Source organism: Manis javanica, chromosome 3 (genome assembly GCF_040802235.1).
Source record: "Manis javanica isolate MJ-LG chromosome 3, MJ_LKY, whole genome shotgun sequence".
NCBI classification, from domain to species: domain Eukaryota; kingdom Metazoa; phylum Chordata; class Mammalia; order Pholidota; family Manidae; genus Manis; species Manis javanica.
The window spans coordinates 134,794,560-134,817,156 of NC_133158.1; the positions used below are offsets into that span (position 1 = coordinate 134,794,560).

General features: G+C 43.4%; 1 protein-coding gene across 1 annotated transcript in view; it reads left to right on the top strand.

The window, feature by feature from the left end:
* SLC7A14 (solute carrier family 7 member 14) overlaps window positions 1–22,597 on the top strand; it is a 105,933-nt gene that overhangs the window by 60,192 nt on the left and 23,144 nt on the right. Inside the window, exons 3-4 of the mRNA XM_073232095.1 lie at window positions 13,811–14,047; window positions 15,729–15,946. Of these exons, the coding sequence (XP_073088196.1) occupies window positions 13,811–14,047; window positions 15,729–15,946 (455 nt within the window). The remainder of the gene's footprint in view (window positions 1–13,810; window positions 14,048–15,728; window positions 15,947–22,597) is intronic.

The window sequence follows — 22,597 nt, forward strand, 5'->3', positions numbered from 1 at the left end:
CTGGGGACTCTCTCAAGCTTAAGCAGAGTCTCCCACTCTAGTATTCATCTCATGTTGAATTTTTATGACTGATGATTTCTAAAGATTCAGAGTCTACTTAGATACTCTGATGAGTTCCCTTGTTTCGTGTTTCAGAACAAACCAGTTTTTCTTCCTCAAACTGAAGCCAGACTTGAGAGGTGGACACCAGGAGGGGTGGTCCTTTCGCATCACTGATCACTCTCTGTGATCTAGGTGCTCTCATTCACTCCGCGAACTTGCATTTGTTCCCCCAAACATATTTGAAAAATGCTTTTAACCACACTAAGGGTGACAGGAGCAGAAACATTAAAAGGGTGGAGAGGAAATTCAAAGATGAACAAAAGCATGCCAGTCTTCAAGCCTCCAGAAGATTAGTTCTCCAAAATATTGTCCAAATAAATACCTAGCTGTATGTTGAAAGCTTAATAATGATTGTATTTACCACTGATGTCTTTAAAATCTCTAAGACATAACTTAGTAAGCACTTAATAAATGCTAGCCATTACTATTCTTACTATTTTTATTATTACCAGGCAAATACTGTGCCCCAGGCACTCTGCACTTAGTACCTCATTTAGTCCTCTCAACCTCCCTGCTGGGTAAGTATTAGTATCCCCATTTTATGGCTCATCATGATAGCCTGGCACTAACTGAACACCAGTTGCATAATTCTCCCAATAAATTCTACAAAATAATTTCCATTATGATACTCATTTCACAGATGACAAAACTGAGAATCAGCGAGGCAAGGTGACCTGTCCTGGGCCATAAGGCAGGACAAAGGCTGAGCCTAAATTTGATTCTGCCTGGTTCCAGAAACTATTTACCCCCAACCTACTTCAGGCAGATACATCCCCCTAAATATAAAATCTCCCCAAAGAGAATCAAGTGCATAAAGAAAACACTTATTCAAAAAAAGTCTGCAGCTCACTCCATTCTATTGATTAGCAATGCATTTTTCTGGGTCAGAACTTCTGTAACCCAGGTCATAAAAATGACTTCTAAGCTCAGTACCTTTCTGTCACCTGTCAGCAGTGAGAAGGGGGCTGCAAAGCACACATAGCTCTCCTATTTAGGGCTGGATTGACAGCCCTGTAGGAAGGATGTCAGTTTCCAGTTCAGAGGAGGTGAGTACATTTTAGTAGAAATTCATGTTTCTCAAATTGCTGATTCTGAAACTGAGTTTCCTCCAACAAACCCAGGAACCTGGGCTTCTTTTCCATCTACTACAGTACCTGGTAGAGTGGACAATCCTTATCAAGAGCACCTCGTGTGGCTGTAGGAGGGACTGTCCACCTGCTCTGGGCTCAGACTGGCTGAGGTGCTGCAGAACGTGGGAAGGAATTCTAGGACGGAGGGCTTGACATTGATGCAGAGAAACAAGACAGGCACATGTGAAATAACCATGAGCACTGCAGGAGACAGCAGGACCTGGGTTGGAAGTTGGGATGCCTGAACTCTGTTACAGCTCTGTCCCTCAACAGCTCGGCAAGTCATCCACTTCTCTCGACCTCAGTTTTCTCCTCTGCAAAATGAAGAGCTTGGATAGATTGCCTGCATGAGTTAGGGTAAAAATGAACACAGGAAAGGGAAAGGTTTGTAAAAAAAAAAAAAGCTCCCATGTCTCAACAGCTCCTACACACATCCCAAACCCACAAGGCCGCTGGGCACCCGATGCAATTAGTCCCTGGAGCTGATTCACCTTCACTTCAAGCTCTACTCTCTGTTTACTACTTGTGTGACTTGGGAAATGTGTTTAACCTAGAGCTTTCCAAACATGTTGCCAGAAATTGCAGGAGAGCCAAGGTATTGATCCCTCAGTCATCAAGGCAGCTGGGAGGGGGCAGAGGCTCCAGGCTAGTCACCTCCTTCTCAAACCCATGCAAGGGTTGCCATTTCCTAGGTGTGTTCTGTCAAGTGGGAAAGACTGGGAAGTCGATTCTGGATTCATTATCTGTAAGTGGAAATAATAATAGTCTCTGCATCATAACCATCCAGTGAAGATTAAGACCACGTATGTGAAGTGCTAGTGTAGCCAGGGCACGTGTAAATGCTCAGTAGTTTTTGCTCTTCTTATCATCATGATTATCCACACTATTAGGCAGGTCTCCAGCCTCCAAAGGCTAGGTTTGTTCCTGAATGGACATGGGCAGCCCATGTGTCAGACTCCAGAACCCCTCAGTGCATATCTAGCAAAAGACCCAACAAGCCTGCCTCCTACTCACCCTTTCTCCAGATGAACCTTGTGCGAAGAACATGCTTTTGGATCTGAAGATGTTTGTCCAAGAGTTCCCATCTCTACCGGGATAGCCCCCTTCAAGAAGATTGTGCTTCAAACCATACAAATAAGCTGCGCCTCAGAAAGCTAGTAAATAAATACATATAATAGTTTGCAAATTGCAAAATGAGAAAGTTAAACAAGGTACCGTGACAAATCATTCCCTCTGAACCTGAGCTCTGTGCACTGAGACAGGTGCTAGAGATGAGTAAGGCGCGAGGACCGTGGGACAACTACCTGAGATGGGCAAGTGCTGATGGAAGCCCATGAGAGGAGCTCTGCCCAGGAGCAGCCTCGCCCAGGGGGCCCTGGCACAGGCAGCCTGCGTGCATAGCCTGACTGGCTGACCACAGCAGCCCAGGAGCTTTGCGCGTGCTAGGCCACCTGCTCTAAACACTTGGTGCCCCTCCTCACATTGCTGGGTCACAGAGGCTGGTGCTAAGGGACCACAGCTGCCTGAGGGAATCTAAGAGCTCCTGGCAAACTCCACCAGCCCTGGCAAGGGGACAGGATCACCAAACAAAGGGTGTAAGGAGCGGAGAGAGCTAAGGGCAGAACTTCATTAAGCAGCTACAAATGGAGATGAAGAAGTAAGAAGCAACAGTGGAGAAAGAAAAAAGGTGGGCAGAGAGTGGGAGTAAAACTGAGGGGAGAAGAGATTCTTACACAAGGAAACACGGGAGAAAAAGCTGCAGGAACACTGCTAAAAGGCCATGCCAGTTGACAGCCTGTGGATGGGAGACGGCAATTTCTGGGGTACAGTGTAGGCAAACATCACAATACGAAGGGTAGAGCTGGCATGGAGAAGAGGTAACAGCAAGCAACAGAGTGAATCTGTGGTCGAACAACCTGGGGTATGCATCCATCCTGGACACACTTGGCTCCTGTGGTTTATTGAGTGCCCATGGGTAGCTGTATGTGCATGAAAAGCAATGATTTGCTAACGTACATCACAAAAATTTCATACCACTTATCACCACTCGCCATTTTCATGGATCTGGCCCCCAAAAGACCCTTGCAAAGTATTTGAAAACATACATATGTATATGTATATATATGCATACATAAATATGTCTGAATATCCTACCAACTCTTCAGGAATTTCCAATTTTGGAATATGTTCATTAACAGCCCTTGCCTACATTTATTTATCTTAAGATCTTATTTATAGACACCCTATCTTATAATTTCTTAGACTTTTTAAAGAAATAACCAACATAATGAATTTCGTCTTATATGTGAAACATAGAATCAAATGCCTGCTCCTTTGCAAACATTTCTAAGAATGTTCTCATTAGGAGAGTATTCAGTACTATAAATCTGGCCAAGAGCCTTTGATATTTTCTTTGACAAGAATGCCTCTTTCAAGAAGCCACCAACATATCCAAGGATTCACTGTTCCATTGTTGTTGTCTGGTAGAAAAAAATGGCAGCTCAAACCCCACCATTGCTATTGCACTGAGTAGGGGCTGCGCAGCTGGAAGCAATCCATCAAGACCATCTAGGTGAGAACCTTAGGAAGAGCAGTCACCCCACATCCTCGTCAGCTACTCACAGAAGGTACTGGGCGCTGTACCTTTTCCCAAGCACACGCCGTCCTTCGCTCCTCACACACCAATAGGTGGCAGCACTCACTCCCGAAAATATACAGTTCATACTTAAGTCCTAGGGAAGGCCAAGTTCTTCCCAAGTTTGAGGGCTGGGGTGTAGAAAGGAGGAAAGAAGGTGAAGGCGGTAGGTGTTTGTACCACAGGAGGAAGGAGAACTAAAGAAAAGGAGGAGCTGTAAACAAATCCTGGTAGCCAAAAGGTTCCCCCAACCGTTTCCTACACCCTGAGCTCCGGCCCTGCTCTGCCCTCCCTGCACAATGGCCCAGTTTGGAGAGAAGTCGAGATGTCTGCAGAGGGCCTTGCCTGAAAGCAGAGCCAGGCCCGTGAAAGATGTGCTGTGTCTCACCGTCCAGGGCTGAGATGCGGCCCACCCCAGTGGAGTCAGGGCTCACCTGCTCGTCACTTGGCCTGGGGGACCACACACGGGCTCTCTGCATTCACCTTTAACCCTGGCCACTAAATTCTCAGGGCAGTGAGGGGTGGCCTGCCCTCACAGAGGCTTCACAGGTCTGTCGTCTCTCTTAGTGCCACTTTGCCTTAGAAATGGGGCACCGCCTACTCCCAGAGAGTGAGTGATGCACTGAAAAGTATTTGAGTGAAAGAGGATGGCTGGCTGTGGCCTCACTTCTTACTCTCCTTTCCCCTCCATACAGAATTTCAGAGTCTCCAAGACAAGGGGCTGCAGGCCTCAAGAAAATGGGAAATTTCTCTTCACCTTCACCATTTTTAAATGGACTTGTAAAATAGAACACATGTCTCTAGATGAAACATTAAAAATCTAGGAAGAAACGTTTCCAAATTCTGATTTAGCAGTGAACTGAGCACAGGCAGGGCTTGCTCTACACTCTAGATGATTTCTGATACCGCTGCCGAGGCTGAGTCCCTCAAACCACCAGCCAACAACCCTTGCTTCCCACCTCTTACCCCACCTCCAGGGCAAAACAGTCCAGAGGCTACTGCCAAGTAAAGCCCCAAGACTGCTTTTCCTTATCTGTACCAATCGCCACGGCCTCCACTGGTGGGGCACCCACTGAACACCAGGGACTGTGCAGGCATTCCTCTGGAGACCACCACGCCTGAGCCAGTTTCCGCACAGGGAAAATCAAGGCTCAGTGAACAGGGTGACTTGCTCAAGGCCACAGTTAGTAGTAATTTTAGTTGCCATTTTTTAAGTACTTACTGTGATTAATTGCTTTGCCAGGCACTGGCCAAAGTGATCTGTGTGCATTACTCATTTAATTGTCATAACCACCCTGTGAATCTCTGTTCAGAGGTGGCTGTCACTCCTGTGACGCCTCACTGCTTCTTCTACAGCAAAGAGAGGCTGCTGATGGTGGCCTCGGCACTCACTCCCAGCTCACCCGAGCATCAGAGGAGGAACCAGGTACAATGTGCCTAGCACAGGGAGATGCCAAAAACATGACCACTTCCCTTTTGCAAGCTCTTTTTCCCTCCAAGGCTGAGGTCACCTACGTAAAAATTTTAGGAGCAGAGGAAGGGCGATTCCACTCCACCTGCCACCTCAGAAATGAAGAGGGACCAATCTGGGCAAGAAGATGGGCTCAGGCAAACAGCTAGTCCTGGGGATTCTTTGGCTGAAAGTGACCACATGAGCAGTACTATTAGCATCTTCATCATCACCTGATACAGCAGTAAGATTAAGCTATGCACACCAATGATGGTAATTACCAACAGCAGGACCCGACAATATCACACTTGAATTCATCACGTTATGGAAACTGTACCTCCAACAACTTCTAAAATATTTTTATAAAGGGAGATCTAGAGAAGAGAGCAAATAGTCTGGGCACATTTAATCAGTAAATCATTAAACTTCCTTGACATGTTTCAGGGGCCACTTCTCTGACACTAAGGACAGCTTCTTTCCTTCCTGCTTATATGTCGATATATGGGTGCTGTGGTTTAAAGAACTTGTGAGTTCTCTGTTCCCTACCCAACTTTAACTGGAGCCCTGTCAGGCTCAGTAACGAAGAGTGCTGCACACCCCCTAACTGAAGATGCTACCCATCTGCTACATACAGGCTCTTACTATCCACATGGCACCTGCTTCGGCAGAAAAATTATAAGTGTGTTCTTAGATGCAAAGAAACAGGCATTCCCAGACAAACTGCTTTTCCTCCAGATGCATTTGTAAAAACTGCCTGGGCTTCACTGGCAGATGATGGAGAGACCCAGATGGCTCAGGCAGAAGAGACAGCAGCAGGACATGGGAGGGAGAGAGAGCCTGGTGGGTTACTCCCTGAAGAAGAAACCCACTTTTCTTGGCTAATCAAGAGCATTGGGAAGGGGGCATTGGTGCAGTATCACTGGTCCTGCCACACAGGACAGGGCGCTGAATAGACATTTCACAGAATCCAGCAACCTACTTCTCAAGGGGGATAGCAAAGATGGCGATGCTTCATTACCCACCATCTGGAATTCAGGGTCGTAGGGAAAACAAACATTTCTGAGAGAATTTGCATTATTTCTCTCTGAGGCCCTGTGATTTCTCCTTAGACCCTCTCCCAATCTACATTTAAGCACTACTAGCAACTATAGCAACATAGACAACATGTCTCAGCTGTGAATCTATAAATGGAACAGATGTTTTAAGAAACTAAGAAAATGAAAAGGAAATGGGTAACATCCACCTCAGCAAAGTGCTGTATTTGGTGAGGAGTTTCTGAAGACATGTTTGGGCCTCAGTGGTAAGCTACCCAATGGCTGAGTCCATCCTGTGCTGGGAGGTGGCACATAACCGGCACTCGGGAGGAGCTGGCTCCATGGATGAGGGCCACTGACAGACACAGAACGTTCCAAACCACTAATCAAGCCTGAGATGTGCAACCTGTGGCTGGTCACCCAAGGCAGTCTGTTTGGCCTCTGAGTAACATGCCAGACGTTAGTAAGCCCAGAGGCCAGAATGAAACTGAGGAGTTGCCAGGCTGTTTTCTTGGACACCCCTCTCTACTCCTTCCCATATCTCCTGATAGATATCCTTTCCCTATGGACAGTCCTACTGGCTGCCCAAAGACCTACTTCAGAACTCAATTTTACAGTTCTTTAAGGCAGCTTATGCATTTTCCTCCACGCACTCACTGCAACTAATATCTCCTTCCCTGTTTTATTATAATTGTTGGTTTTCTTGTCTGTCCTCTCCACTAGAACATAAGACTCATAAAAAAAGAACTGCATTTTTCTTATTCACCTTTTTTGTTTACTTTTATTTTATATTGAAGTACATAAAATAAAATGCACAAATCTTAGTGTGCAGCTTGATGAATTTTGACATGTTTATACACTCATGTAACCATCACCCAGATCAAGATATCAATCATTTTTTACTAATTCTTTCCCCCTTCACCTATTTCACCCAGGCCCCTACTCCCCTCCCCTATGGCAACCACCAGTCTGTTTTCTGTGTTTATGAGTCTATTTCAGTTTTGTCTGTTTCTTCATTGGTTTGTTTTTTAGAATGTACATGTAAGTGTAATCATATGATATTTGTCTTTCTCTGACTTATTTCACTTAGCATAACACCCTCTAGGTCCATCCATATTGTCGAATGGCAAAACTTCATTCTTTTTAACAGCTAACATTCCACTGAATACACTTACCACATCTTTTTTTTCCATTCACCTATTGATGGATATGTAAGTCGTTTTCATATTTTGGCTATAGTAAATAATGGTGTGATAAACACATTAATGCATTTATCCTTTTGGATTAAGCATTTTGTTTTCTTTGGGTAAATTCCCAATAGTGGCTTTCATAGTGGCTGCCCCAGTTCGCAGTACCACCAGCAATGTTCACAGGTTCCCTTTTCTCCACGTCCGTGCCAACACTTGTTATTTCTTGTCTTTTGGAGAGTGCCCATTCTGAGTAGTGTGAGGTGGTATCTCATGGTGGTTTTGATTTGCATTTCCCTGATGATTAGTAATTTGAACACCTGTTCAACTTTAAATCCCTAAAATCGGACATATATGCATAGAGATGGTACCATCTAAATGTTTCAAATATATTAATGAATGTAATGAATGAATTGGAAAGCACCTAGAACTGGATATCAGGATACTTCACTTCCAGCCCCAGCTCTGTCATTAATTGAAAATACAGCTTCAGGTATGGGATTCAACTACATCATTTATCAAATGAGCAGTTGATACCCCTCTCCACACCATACTCAGTATAGCCTGTGGGGCCACAGAGGAGGCTCAAGGGCTTAGGGCGGGTATGGGATGAGGAAAATCCTAGACAGACCCACCTGAGGTTTTCCACTCCCTCTGCCAAACAGAACCCTCCTGCTTTTATTTATTTATGACTTAGACTCTCAAATAAGACTTTGTGTGCAAAGTGAGTTTTGTAACCAAGACAAAGCTTTAAAACTATAGAAGTAGATGAACTGTACAGTCCTTTCTAGCTAGATTCCACCTGTTAATGAAGGTCTCACGCTGCAGTGGCACTTCAATCACTCGGCTCTAGTCCACCTCTACAGACTCATCCTCCTCATCTGCAAAGTAGCCCACCAGTGTCATCCCAGCTGTACCCTCTCATCTGTCTGAAACACCCTTTCCCATTTTTTGCCGGGTGCAGCTCAACAGCCTCTACCCTGTGCCAGAGCTTCCCGAGCAGCCAACGAACGCTGCTCCCTAAGAACCACACTCATACCACTGGGCTCCCAGAGCTGCTCATAGATGCTCTAGACTATTAAATACTGGCTGTGTGCAATCATCTGTTTATTAAACTCTTTCCTGATTGGAGTACAGATGCTGCAAGGTCAGGAGATCTGCCTTCCTTACCGTTTATGTCTCTGGTATTCATTACAATGCCTGATTTAGTTGACTCTTAACAATGTGCATCACCTAAAGAAAGGAAATTAGGATGTCAGAAGTTACTGAAGGAATTACTAAGTTAGTTGCTAAGTAGGTTAGAAAATTAGGCAATAAATTAAACTGCATGTTAATGGAAAAACCCCTCTGAGTAATTGACATTTGAGTGTGGATAACCATGATTTAATCTTTGCAGATGAAAATACCTTTTAAAAGTATTTATTTATCTAATGGCTTTCTTTGGTGGAATGTGGAAGGAATATATTTCTTGAGTGGAGAAACATTTCTCTACCTTATGCCTCCTCCCAGTAGGATCTTTCTCCTATATACCCTCTTAGGATGGAGAATCATGCCTCCTGGTTCTGAGAGGGTAAGAGAGAGCCAGGGCAGGCTGTGAGTGGTGGAGTGACATTAGGGGGAGAGGAACATGTAATCTTCATTATCGGCAGCACTGTATTAGGCACAGTTTGGAAAGTTCGACAGTGAATGCAGGCTCTCTGCAAGTATTTAACCTAAGGCTAGCCTATTATACCTACTAGACTCTCTGAATTGGGAAGAAATTAACATCAAAAGGCACCAAATTTCTCTGAACCCCAAATCACATCATTTGGTGTACAGAAGAGGGGACTGATAGAGAATATTTCAAATGTGGAATTTTCCTGGGATCTTGTCCCAAACTTCTTTTCAAAGTGTTAAGTCCTAAGTGTGTAAAACAATAAAATAGTTCTGGGCGTAGGAATAAAGCAAAACACTAGGGATATGACACAATGAAACAGGAATATAATTATCATGTACTTGAAGACTGGATAGTAGAAAAGAATACTTGAGTTGCAGGCTATGAGAAATCATCCCTATTCCCTCCAGTCCTGCTGAAATGAATCCTCGACATTTCTTAAGGACTTAGACTTGCTATCTCTGAACAGCTCTAATGGAAAACTTTCATCTGTGGTCTGCAGCATGCAGTCACTCATTGATGCCCATCTGCACCCCAGCATTGTTGTCCATATTGATTTTCTCCAACTATAGAGTTATACTTTGGGAATCAATATGCCTCTCCCTCTCCAGTCCCTTAGTGGGTGGCCAAGGTATGCAGAATCACTTTAACAACAGCATAAGGCAAATATGATTAGGAAGGTAACTCCAGAGCAAGAAATTTTTTAAATACAGTACTAAATTGAGAAGAGACTATTTATAAATTTAGTTCTTATTTAGAATAGTGACTCTCCACGCTGGAACACCAAATCAACTTCAAGTAATAAATATTTTACAATTCTTCCTGTACCATTCTGAACTGCAAACTACAGATAATGTTACTTTCTTACACACTGAACTTTTTAAAACTTCAGTCTCCCTGAGTGTGGAGAAGAAATAAAAGAAAATGCATTTCTAATACAAATAATATTTAAATGTGTGAATACTGGGACATTATGAGACATACTGAAGTCATCACAAACTCCTACCATCACCTGTACACCTGCTATGACACAGTTGCTACAAATGCACTCACACAGGTGTCCTGTTTGAAGTTCCAAGACCATGTGTTATGCTGCTGTTGATGATATGGTTTTTCAAAATAATGACTAACTCGGTAAACTCCCAAAAAAACAAACTACAACTGTCCCTCAGTTTATGCAGTTGGTACAGTCCTGGACAAGTTGATGCATATAAAATCATGCAAAAAAAAAAAAAAGAACAACTTGGTGTTAATATGTAAAATGGAGATAGATTCAGGCTCAAAAATTAAAAACAGGTTTTTATTTACATGAATTTCCACTGGGGCCTTCAGAAGTCATGGAAAGCATAGAACAGTGCCTCATTCTGTGGATGGTCCCACACAATGCAGGTTGTCTGACAGCGCAGGCACCTGCCTGCCTAATGCCTCAAGGGCCCACATCATCATGAGAACCATAAATATGTCCACAGATTTCCAAAATTCCCTCTAGGAGGCAGTACCATCTTTGTTGAGAACTACGAGTTTGCAGTATTTTCTATAGGGCTTCTTCCATTGACTCAAATGAGTAAGAACTAATTCCAGCTGTGAAACCAAACAATGACAGCATTAGAAGGGTCCCTGAAGCTTAGCTAACTGGCCCATCATTTTACCCACGTGAGGTAAGTAACTTGCTTTTGCACTCAGTTACTATATAACTGAGGATAAAAACCAAGGTTTCCCTTTCTGTGGTTTTATTTCTTATTGAAAATTAGAAACCATTGAATGTGTCTCTCTTGAACACTAGATTTTGGGGGGGAAAAATTGAATGATTGACATTTTCTAGTTTTTTCCAGGATATTTGACATTGAAATCACTCACTCCTCAGTACTGGGCTTCAGTGATAGGCTGGAAACTAATGCTCAGTAAAAGCCTGCATTCCTACATACAAATAAATCAGAGGGATTAAAAAATAAAACCCCTTACAGTGTGTCCAAAAGAATGGTTCTGGAAGCAGAAATTATCTCACATGACTAGAGGCTAGTTGATTTTCCCACTCTTCTCCCCGAACTCCAGTCATCGGGACCCAAGCAGGACCTTGGGAAACGGATGACTAGGATTCCATACACTCCGGCACCATACACAGCACAGGGCCTCTTTCTCTGACTCAGGTCAGCAATACCTGGTCCCTCACAAGGCCTAAGGAAGACGTAACTATTTGCTAATGAGTTTTGGTAAGTGGGTTCTGATGGTAAATTGGGTATTTCTTAACTTAATTTGGCAGATCAAATATTAGGGACAGAACCTTTGATTGCCCAAACTTCACAATAGTAGCTCTCCAAATTAAATTTGCAAATTGATGCCAGTTCAAAAGCATTTTTTGAAAAAATTCTATTTATAAGCCTTGTACACTCTCAGTGGGTAAAGAAGGGTGGAGAGAAGAAGCTCATAGTCTATAAGAATCATTGGGTGAAGCTGTAGACCTACACTGAAGAGCAGAAGCTAATTGCTTCCTAACCCCTTCCACACTGCACTGAAAGAACGACCTACTGTGCATGTGCAAACTCAACTCTCTTCATAAGAGAGCACATAAGCCCTCCAAGCACCCAAGAAAATGCCACTGGGTCCTCATTCGCACTGCTTATCCCTTATACTTTCCTCACAGATCTTCAGACCTTCCTCCAGAGACCACTTCCTTCCTACTTTTAGACTCACACTGACAGTTTAAATGTCAGGTGTTGGGAGCAGCAATTTAGAAAAGGTAGTGGTCTGACTACTCAAGGTAAGTCCTATGACAGCAACGAGAAGACATAATTTACAGTCTGACCTCCAAGAAGGAGATTGGAAACTGTTTTTAAAAATGGAGGCTGACATAGGAAGCCATTCAATGCAGGGACAAATGGCTGTTTTGGCCCTGAGAGCACCTCTATAATGCAACAGAGTGAAGTATGTAAAAGAAAAGTATATTATGCTCAATATATTTTGCAGCAAAATCAGTAAAACTCAATATGACAGGTAGAATCCTAGATATAAAAATGGCAGACCCTTAAGAGAGCATCCCAGTCCAATTCCTTTATTTTACAAAGACGGAAACTGAATGGAAGGCGGTAAGTAGGCTCAGTGTAGAATGGAGACAAGGGAGTGCAGCCCAGCTGCCTGGTGCCCCTTCCGTATGGACGCCCTGGCAGCTGACGCTGCTGAGGGGACTGAAAAGAGATGTTGCATCACACTCACTTGTTCATTGTGTCATGGCTTTTGACATCTCTATTTTTGCTTCCTTGCACTGATTTCAACCCCTTCAAAGGAGAGGAAACCTACTCTATTTATCCATAAAAGACTGAATTATTGTTCTCTGATTTGTGATGAGAGAACCTCAGGTTTGGCCTTCACAAAATCGGGACTGAAGGCAAAGTTTACATATTTACGTGGTAGTCCCCACCTACATCCTCCTTCACCTCATTCCTGGTGTGTCTCCTCCAAGCTGTCCTCTGTCTGTCCTCCAACTTGGTGCCCCACCCACTGGCTCCACACCCAGACTTCCTAGCACAATGCAGGAAACTCTCCCAACTCCCAGAACTTTAGTATATTCACAGTCACTTTCTAACCTGACCTAAAATTCCATCAAACAAAAAATGAGACAATATACTCATGTTTTTCAAATATAAGTGGGAGCTTGTTAAAATGTACATTTCTGATCACCATCTCCTAAAATTATGATTCAATAGATTTTCTAGTGAAAGTGGGCCTTGACATGCTTTGCAAAGCACATGGCTTCTGCTTGCTTCTGCAGCCTCGTCTCTCCCAGTGCCCCTATGCACACTGCCCTCCACCCAAACACTTCAGTCTCTCTGACATGTCTGTATCATGTTCCACCTTCTACGTCCAATTAATTCCTCCATAACCCTCAACACCAGCTGACGTAACTCTCTCTCGTCCCTGCTCTGTGTTCCTGTACAGCTCTGCATTACCAAGCTCACAGAGCCTTTAATGTGCAGTGATTTTCTGATATATCTCCCCTGGAGGGGCAGGGCCATGTCTCACTTGCCTTATTTATTCCCAGCACTTAGCACTCTGCCAAGCACATAGTAGGCACTCTAAAAGTGTTCATTAAATTATCTTTTGCATGTGCTAAATTTCCTTGTTAACTAATCATTTATTTATATGGGCATTTTTTTTATCAACCCCCTCTAGATATAGTACAGGATTTTCACAGATCCCTTGAAGTATCACCTTCAAATGAGGAGCACCTCATCAAATGGGAAAATGAAAGAGAAGAATGTTACACACACTATAATCCTGATGCCTTCAAATGTGGGTTCACAATGAATCATGCCTACATTCACTCAGGATATATGACATCTGAGGACCAATGACAAAGACACATAGAACAAATGGGAATATTTCTAAATAAAGGTCAGCTTCTAATAGTTCCTTAGAATTGGTTCTGCGTGCCTTCCCAAGCATTCAGGTTAAAAAGTTTTTCAGAACTGGGGTTGAAAGACAAACAACTTGGCTTTGAATAAATCCATATACATAAAACTGTGTACTTGTTCTAAGATCCCAAAGAGTCTGTATTTTCCACCCAAGAAGGTACCAGGAGGCCCCCGGAAGCCCATCACCCACATGTGCCTGTCCCATGCAGGTGTCTGCTATGCAGAGTTCGGAGTCCGTGTCCCCAAGACCACGGGGTCCGCCTACACCTACAGCTACGTCACTGTGGGGGAGTTTGTGGCATTTTTCATCGGCTGGAACCTGATCTTGGAGTACCTGATCGGGACTGCAGCTGGTGCCAGTGCCCTGAGCAGCATGTTTGACTCACTAGCAAACCACACCATCAGCCGCTGGATGGGGGACAGCGTGGGAATCCTCAACGGCCTAGGTGAGCCTGCCACATCCTCTTATCCCCATGTGTAAACTTACTGAACCAAAAGAGCAGGTTCCCCTTTCAGGATACAGTTGGGCAAAATTTATCAAGAGCTTTAAATATGTATGTGTGTATATATATACATATATATATACATATATATATTGGCTAAGTAATTCTTCCCCTGTGAATCTATTCTAAAGAAATCATTCTGATTTCCATAAAAACTTTACAAGAAGAGATGTTCATCACAGCCTTATTTATAACAACCAAAAATTAGAAACAATTTTAATTTTCAACAATGGAGCAAATGATTAAGTAAATTGCAGAAGCATATTATGTAGCTAGCAATCAAAAGGATGATTAGGAAGAATTTTGTAATAATATGAAATATGTTTTTGATGTAATGTCACAGGACAAAGGATATAAATTATTCATACATCATGTTAATAACTGTATAAAATTAAAACTAATGCAGAAAAAAGAACTGTAAAAAACTTCTCCAACGGTTTCATCATATTGTTTAATTTTCATAAATAAGAATGTGTTGATTTTTAGATAAAGAGAAAAATCTATCTTTAAAGGAACAAACTGGATTCCAGTCTAGCAGAGGTCAAGGATGGGTAATGTAACTGAGTGAATACTAAACAATCAGAAACTCACATAACAAATGCCACGAGACTTCAGGCTCCATCCATCATTTGTCACCCACTTTCCACCCTGATGTGTGACTTTATCCTTTTATAATCATGAGAAGCCAAACAAAAGTTGAGGAAGCATTGGAGCGTTGCCTCAGAATTTCAAGGACTAGTTCTGTGGTTGTGTGCAAGTCATTTGACTTCAATGTCCCTATGTCAGAGGAATTGCCAAAAATGCTGAGCATCCAGACACCATGAGATTAAAAAGTATGAAGACCACATCTCCTCAGTGTACTGATTTCACAGTAGTTTAGGTCCGAAAGGGCCCTCCAGAATCAAGCAATCTAAACCCTCTGCTCTACAGATGAGGTCCTGAGAAATGAGGCAGGTGCCCAGAGCCCACAGCTGGTGACAGGCAAACGTACAGCTGAAATCAGGAGCCCGGCAGCTTGGGCAGTGCCTTCTGCGCTCCACAGAGGGCAGGAGTCTGCTGCCCATGAACTAGACCCCATGAACTAGACCGAGCTGATGGGGCGTGTTCACCGGTCATTCTCTCTGCAACCACATAACAAAAGAAAGAAAAAACACACCCTCCTCCCAATAGTTTACAAAAACACATCTTTTTAAAATTTCTAATAATAAAAAGATTGCTGGAATGAAATGGAAAATGTATGGACTATAAAGTGATGAACGGTGAAGGTAAAACCATTTTCAAATAACATGTTAGACGCAGACACAGGCCCTGAATGCCCCAGGGCGGTCCCGACTTCAGGTGTTCCACACCACGGTTCCATAGACACTGTTGCAGTTGTCATATCACGGATCCAGTTTTGGGGGTCAGGATACCAGCTCACCTCAGCCTTCCGTTTGCAGACAGACACCTATGGCCCAGCATACAGGTGTGCGCGCACACACACACAAACGGCTCCTGCTTCTCACTCCTTGGCAAACTGACCACCCCTCCCGGCACTGGGCGCAGATGCCCTGCAGGGGCGGGAGGGCGGTGCATGCCCTTTTTTCCCTCTGGACGATGTTAACTCCCATCTTTCACCTCCTAGGGAAAGGTAAAGAATCATACCCCGATCTTCTGGCCCTGGTGATAGCGGTCATTGTCACCGTCATCATCGCGCTGGGGGTGAAGAACTCCGTGGGCTTCAACAACATCCTCAACGTGCTGAACCTGGCGGTGTGGGTGTTCATCATGATCGCAGGCTGTTTCTTCATCAATGGGAAATACTGGGCTGAGGGCCAGTTCCTGCCCCATGGCTGGTCAGGGGTAAGTTCGCTCCTAAAGCCCAGGAGAGCTAGCACAAGCTCTGCCTTCCACCCAGTGACAGTCTGAGACATGTTTTCAAGAAAATGTTGCTCTGTCCCATCATCTTCATGGCACCCTATTCATCACCTTTTATCTGAATTTAATTGGAATGTTCTGAAGAAGTGGTTCTTATATAATTTTTTTATTTATTTGTTTCACAAACATTTATTGAGATCCCACACTACACAGGTAACAATAATATATTTGGTGTGTTGGCCACTTACAATATGCCTAATACTATGTTAAGTGCTTTGCATGTAATATCTCATTTAATCTTCCTAATAACCTTGCAAGGAAGATACTTAGAGATGAAAAAAATCAACAAGATGTCAAATGACATGTTATTAAGCACACAGTGTAAGTGACAGAGTCAGGGCCCAAAACCAGGACTGTCTGACTCCAAAACTTGTATATGAACAGCTTGGTTCTATAGAATCTCTCTATAGTCTATGCAGAGAGACAGACAGTCCATAAATAAACAGTGAAGTAAATTAAAGGAAGTCAGGAGGGTGAGTGGATGGGGAAGGGATGAGTGGTGCCTACCCAGAGAACCAGGGAAATAATAGTTTTTCTATCTAATCCCAATGCTGGACCTGAGGTGGAGAGTCCCGCTGAGGTCCCAGGACAGCTGAGTGGCCAAGTGGGCGCTGGTGTAAACCTCATTCCAGTGGCACGGCTCACAGCACAGGAGTCCACCTGGTGTGCTGAAGGGGCTGGCAAGAGAGTGGGCTGGACCAAAAGGACATTTTCAGATCTCATCCCCATGATCTACATGGTGGGAAAAATGGAACATTCAGAGCAATGAATCCTTTTATATGGACAGGTAGTTCTAAGTCAGGCCTAGATGCTTTCTCTAGTATGCCTGGATTTATCAGCATAACTGACTGGCCCATTTTTTTACCCAGTAGAAAATACATCAGACAATTTTGAGCTGGAAGGCATCTTAGCGGTCACTTGGTCCTACCCCCTCTTTTAAAAGATAAAAAACCTGTGACCAGGGGAGGCACACCTGCCTAGCACTGGTGGCAGAGGTCAAGTTCAGGATTCCACCAGGATTGCTTTTGTGGCTTTTGCTTAGACTAGTTTTCCTCCAAGATGTCCAGGGATCAGAAATCTCTTTTGGACGACATTCATGTTTATTTTGAACCATGCCACACTGTCCAATGCAGAGAATAAGCAGGGAAGTAGTTTAAACCAAGATTTCTAGTCTTCTGCTTATCTGTAAGAATTCCACAGCACCACAAAGTGCAGCCCTCCTCCTCGAAATGAATAAATCCTGAAACCGGTTAAAACCAGAAGAGACAAAGAAACACTGTTGACCCCATACTGGATCCCCAAGTCTATATTTTCTTACAATACAAATCATTCCTTTCCTATCAAATAAAAGAAACAACAAATGTTAAGAGTGACAAAGAAAGAATGTTTTTCCAGAACTCAACAACTGCATTTTCCTCATAGCACATGAAAATATTCTCACCATTTCTTAACAATATAAAAATTATTGGGTCATGGACTTACTGCAAAGCTTTGACTAACTTTTTCTGAGTTTTTAGGTTTTTTTCATCCATCAGGTAGAAAAACTAATTGTACCCAATGTTTGCAAAAAATAATAAAATCTTGGGTGTTTTTATGTGCACATTGTGTGGCTAGCAATAGTGATAATTATAGGAAGAAGGAGCTAGAATTCATAGACTATTAGGTGCCCAGCACTGAGCTCTATGACTATTATCTCACTCTGACAACAAAACTTTAAAGCAGGTGCTGCTGTCCCCACCTTATAGATGGAGAATCCAGGCTCAGAGAGGCAGGGCAACTTACCTGAAGTCCCTTAGCTAGTCAGTGCCAGGACGGAAATTCCTTTCCAGGTCTGTGTGACTCCAAAACTCTTTCCACTATGAGCACCTTGTGCATGGTGACCCCCTCCCTCTTGAGCCTTCTTTAAAAAAGAGAGGGGATAAGGTAATTAATCTGACATACTACATTTTCATTTCCCTTAAGCTTTCACAAAGTCATAGAGTCTTGGAGCTGAGAGGAGCATTAAGATGTGGTCTGCTCTGTTTTCCGATCTTCAGTTGGGAATATAGTTAAACCAGCCCAGGCCAAGTGTGATTGTTCGCTAAGACAAAACAATCTGAAAACTTCTCTTAATTACTCAGTTCATGTTTAATTTTCAAAATCTCCTAATAGCTCACCTAAATGGCACATACCATAGTGTGGGCCCCATGCAAAGACTGGAAGGAGCTCATCCTCTGTGTAAATACCCTTTGCCCATGCTGGAGAAGATGAATGAGTCTTTTAGTGCCCTGGTGCTTTCTTCTGGGGTCTTTGTTCTCCTTGTGGGGGGATCTCTTCTTCCCTTTCAGGGGCTCCACATCCTTCCTCAGTCCCAAGCCCACCTCATCAAGGAAGAAGCTGATCGAGCCAGCCTTCCTAAGCCAGAACTCCCATTTACAAATCCTGATTTCTCACTAACTTTGTAGCAAGAAGAAAGGATCAGAAATCAGGGATAAACAAGAAAGGAAGGATGCCATGCCTAACACATTTTCCTAATGACATACTCTTTCATGCATACTTCTCATGTAATCCCCACTTTTACATCAAAATAAGTTTAGAAAAGTTAAGGTCACAGTTCTAGATCATAAATCATGGATGAGACAAAGGCCATATTCACTCTACTAACCCTGGGTTTGGACACCTGAAACCGATTGCCTTCTTTTGTACCTTTAGCCTCACTGACCTCACTCTAACCCAAATCAGCTGTCCTGAGTAGGCTTGTCACAGGCCACCAAACCTTGGCTAGGATTTTGGATTTTTCACTGCAAATCAGTTATCCCGCAGGAAATTCAAATGTGTGTCCTGGTCACTGTGACTAAAAGTATTATCTGAGCACAAAGGACAGCCCAGTGTGCAGATGTTCTGACTCACTCATCCTTTTTGCTGTCTGCCTGGCCGTGGATTTCTGCACAGTGCATTTCCTTCCTAGCAAATGGACCTGGACTGTTCTTTCTCCCCTCCGATTTCAGGTCACTTCTAGTCCAGCAAGGCCACTTTGAATATAGATCTTATTTTTTAAGGTCTGGCACCTTCTCACAATCACATTACCACCAAGTTAACTAACACACTCCCTGTTCTGTTATTGAACAAATGTCAACAAAAACATGCTGCCTAATTGACAGCTGCATGAACTTCTTTATTCCTCAGGGAAAACCTGACTCCTAACCATGTCTAGGAGATTAATTCAGAGTTCTAATCTATTTCATTCTCCAATCATTTTAGGTAGGATGGGATGGAGAAAGCTATTGTGTGGTGGACGGTTTATAAGGATACCATTGCATGCCTTGAAACACAATTCTCAAATAATTTGAAAGGGTTAATGAACAATCTGTCCTCTGGCCGTGGACCCCCCTCATAAGCCTACTTGCCCTGCTTCAACCACTTCCTTCCAAAAAAAATAACTTAAGGAATGGTTTACTCACTTACAGGTTCTGGGTCAAACGCTTCTTTGGTCGTGAAGAGCTTAAGAACAACAAACACTTCTCCCTATATCAAGTAACTGCTGGCCCTCAGCTGAACCCCTGCTTCCATCTGCAATTCCTCAGCCCCTGAAAATTGTTGGATGTGTATTCCCTGTATGTTATTTGTTCTTGATGCTATCTTATGGTTTTTCTTTAACCAAACAAGACACTCTACCAGCACAAACAAATCCCAGGAAAATGGTCCATAGCGAGCATTTGTAGGGAATGCTGACAGCTTCCAAGCAAAGAAAAAGTTGTTTTTCATGTTCTCCATATTTGAATCCATTTGTTGGAACCTATTAGCACATTCCACTGTCACTGTGGACAGGCCGCTAATAGATCTGGAGAGTGAGGGTGGTATAAAAGGTTATTGAATTTGGAGTTCCATCTTATTATCTTGGGAGTGAATTACCTGAAGGTGCTTAATTATGTCCTGGGCCTCTGGCAGACTGGCCAAGGCAAAATATGGAGGGTTGCCTCATCCTAATGCCTGCCTCTCAGATATCAGCAGGGCACCGGGGCCACCTTTTAGGGAGCCCACACATGGTAGCAGGCCACTAATGACATTGCTTTAAACAACTTCTTAAACAGCAGCCGTCCTGCCCCCGAGGCATGTGCTGCTGCCCTGTCCACTCTGTGGAGGGACAGATAATCTGGATCACCTGGCTGAGCAGCTACATCAGGTTTACTTTGGAAAACAATTTCCGCTTAATCAAATTTCAAAGTCAATACTATTTTTTACCTATATAAAATATCAAAGGGATGTTACAATAAAGTACCAGTGAACCCAGAAATACACATACTCACATGGATACACACACACACACAAGCACACACACACACACACTTCACCCACCAATTTTATCTACAGATACTCACCCCGGATGCCACACATATTCGTTCATGCGTGGGAGGGTGCCCACATCATGAACAGTAGTGGCTGCGTATGAGATCTTTATAGAGTGAAATGGGTAGCAGTTCTTAGTTGCCTGTTTGGGTAGGGACACCCATACAGAGTTTAATTTCATGGCTCTTTTGCATTTACCCATCAGGGATCATTTACTTGCAAGGAAGAATAATTCAAACTAATTCAAGTGGAAAGGTGACCTTTATTTGCTAATTATATTTTCTTCTCTTGGTTAATCTATTTACTTAATCTATGTCTTGTTAGTCCAAGTTCTGTTTGATCTGGGCAGGTGGGCTGGTTTTCTCCATCTGCCTCTGTTCCCCAGATCCATTTTCCAGCCTTCAGGTTCTGCTCTGCGCTCCAGGACACCCCTGCTGGTTGCTTCCCATTCAGTGTAGCCACTGGAAGATACCGTTAGGAGCTGAGAACGTAAGAGAGGAGCAGGGCCGGGGCACTTCCCCCTCCTTCTCTCCCAGACTTGGTTCCTGTAGTCCCATCATTGAAATCATCTTACTTGAACCATCTGAGTTAAATTCTGTTTTCTGCCTAATGCAGTAGAACATCCAAATGTCCTACATTTAACCTATTCAGTCTTACGTCAAAGATTGCTTTCTAGCTCTACATAGGCAAATTCTGGCTAACGTTCTGTTTGAAAACTTAGTTCTCCCTTCTAACTTGATCATAGTTAATTTTCTGTTATCTAATCATTATCAATAATTGCCATCCATTCTTTCATTCACTTGGAAAGGAGTAGCATTTGTATTTTTTAAATAATATAGAATCTTATTAATCTTGCTCATTTTGATACCACAGCTCAGTTCTGATAATTTCCTCTAGACTTTTTGCTTATGATGGTGTCCACATCATCAAGCACATGGAAGTAGTTAATAAATATATGTTGAGTGTTTAAAAGAACAAAGAGGAGGAGGAGGAGGAGGAGAAGGAGGGAGAAGAATGTTTTTGTTTCCCTGGTTTTCATCTGTTCTCAAAAAACTTACAATAGTAAAAGTACTGGTAGTAGGAACTAATATTTTTTGAGCACCTACTGGACTCCAGGACTGCAGTTTACTATAGTATCTCATTTAGTCCTTATAGTAACTGAATGAGCTAAGTACTATTTTTAATCTCCATTTAAGTGATAAAGAAAATGAGGCTCTAAGAAGTAAGGAACTTGTTTTAGGTCACCCAGCTAGCATGTGGCAGAGCCAGCCTAGGTGTGCCAGACTGCAGAGCCTGCACTCTGAGCACAATCTGCCCCCGCCCAGGCCAATGGCTCTGAGAGCCCCTCTGGAGCCTGGGACGTGCTTGTCTTCCAACTTCCTCTTCGAAATCGGAAGGTGTCCCCTGTGACTTCCACTGAGCCTTTTTTCCTTCAGGTCCCTGGTCCCTGGTTGTTCCTGCATAGCCTGGTTTACAGACCTCTCCCCTTCTTCCCCAGTAGGCTTAGCCTGCAATTCTTTAAGACCCTCCCTGTTCTCCTCAGCAGTGAGCTTTTCCTGGACCTAAAAGGACATCTCCAAGCATGCAGAAAGGCCTATTTTTTACTTTCAGCTGATAATAAGAATGCTAAGGTAGAAACTTCATTTAAACTTCAGTAGATTCTGTGAAAGAAAGTAACTCATTCCTCAAAGGAAGATTTTCACTACCATTCAGACTCATCAAGACCCAGCCTCCCTAGAGCCACGGGGACGGCTCCTCGGCAGACACCCAGTCCGGGCCGCTGCCACCACCTCCCCAGCTTTGCACTGCCTCATGCCTTGTACCTTCTCCTGCTTGTGGTCCAGTGGGGCCACTCAAGCCCCCAAAAGGAATGGAAAAATCAAACTATTTCTTCCTGTCTTTCCATGGAAGACAATAGAATATCTGGAGATCTGAAAATATTTTACATCATTTCAGATCTGGAAGTTCCCAGAAGTGATCAGGGGCACCAGTGGCAATTTGGGCAGAACAATTCCTCCGTGCAGAAGCATCAGAGCCCCCTGCACTACACGCCTGAAACACTCGCCCCGTGTTTCTGGGACAGTCAGAATTTCTCCCCACATTTCCAAACATTCTCTAGGGGTGTTCATACATCTCCTGGTTGTGTGAGAACCATTGAATGAAAATAAAGAATGAGGAGGTCAATGTGTTCCCCAAAACATAGGAACAGCCAATTTATTACTTTATTTATAACCCCACTTATTTCCAAAA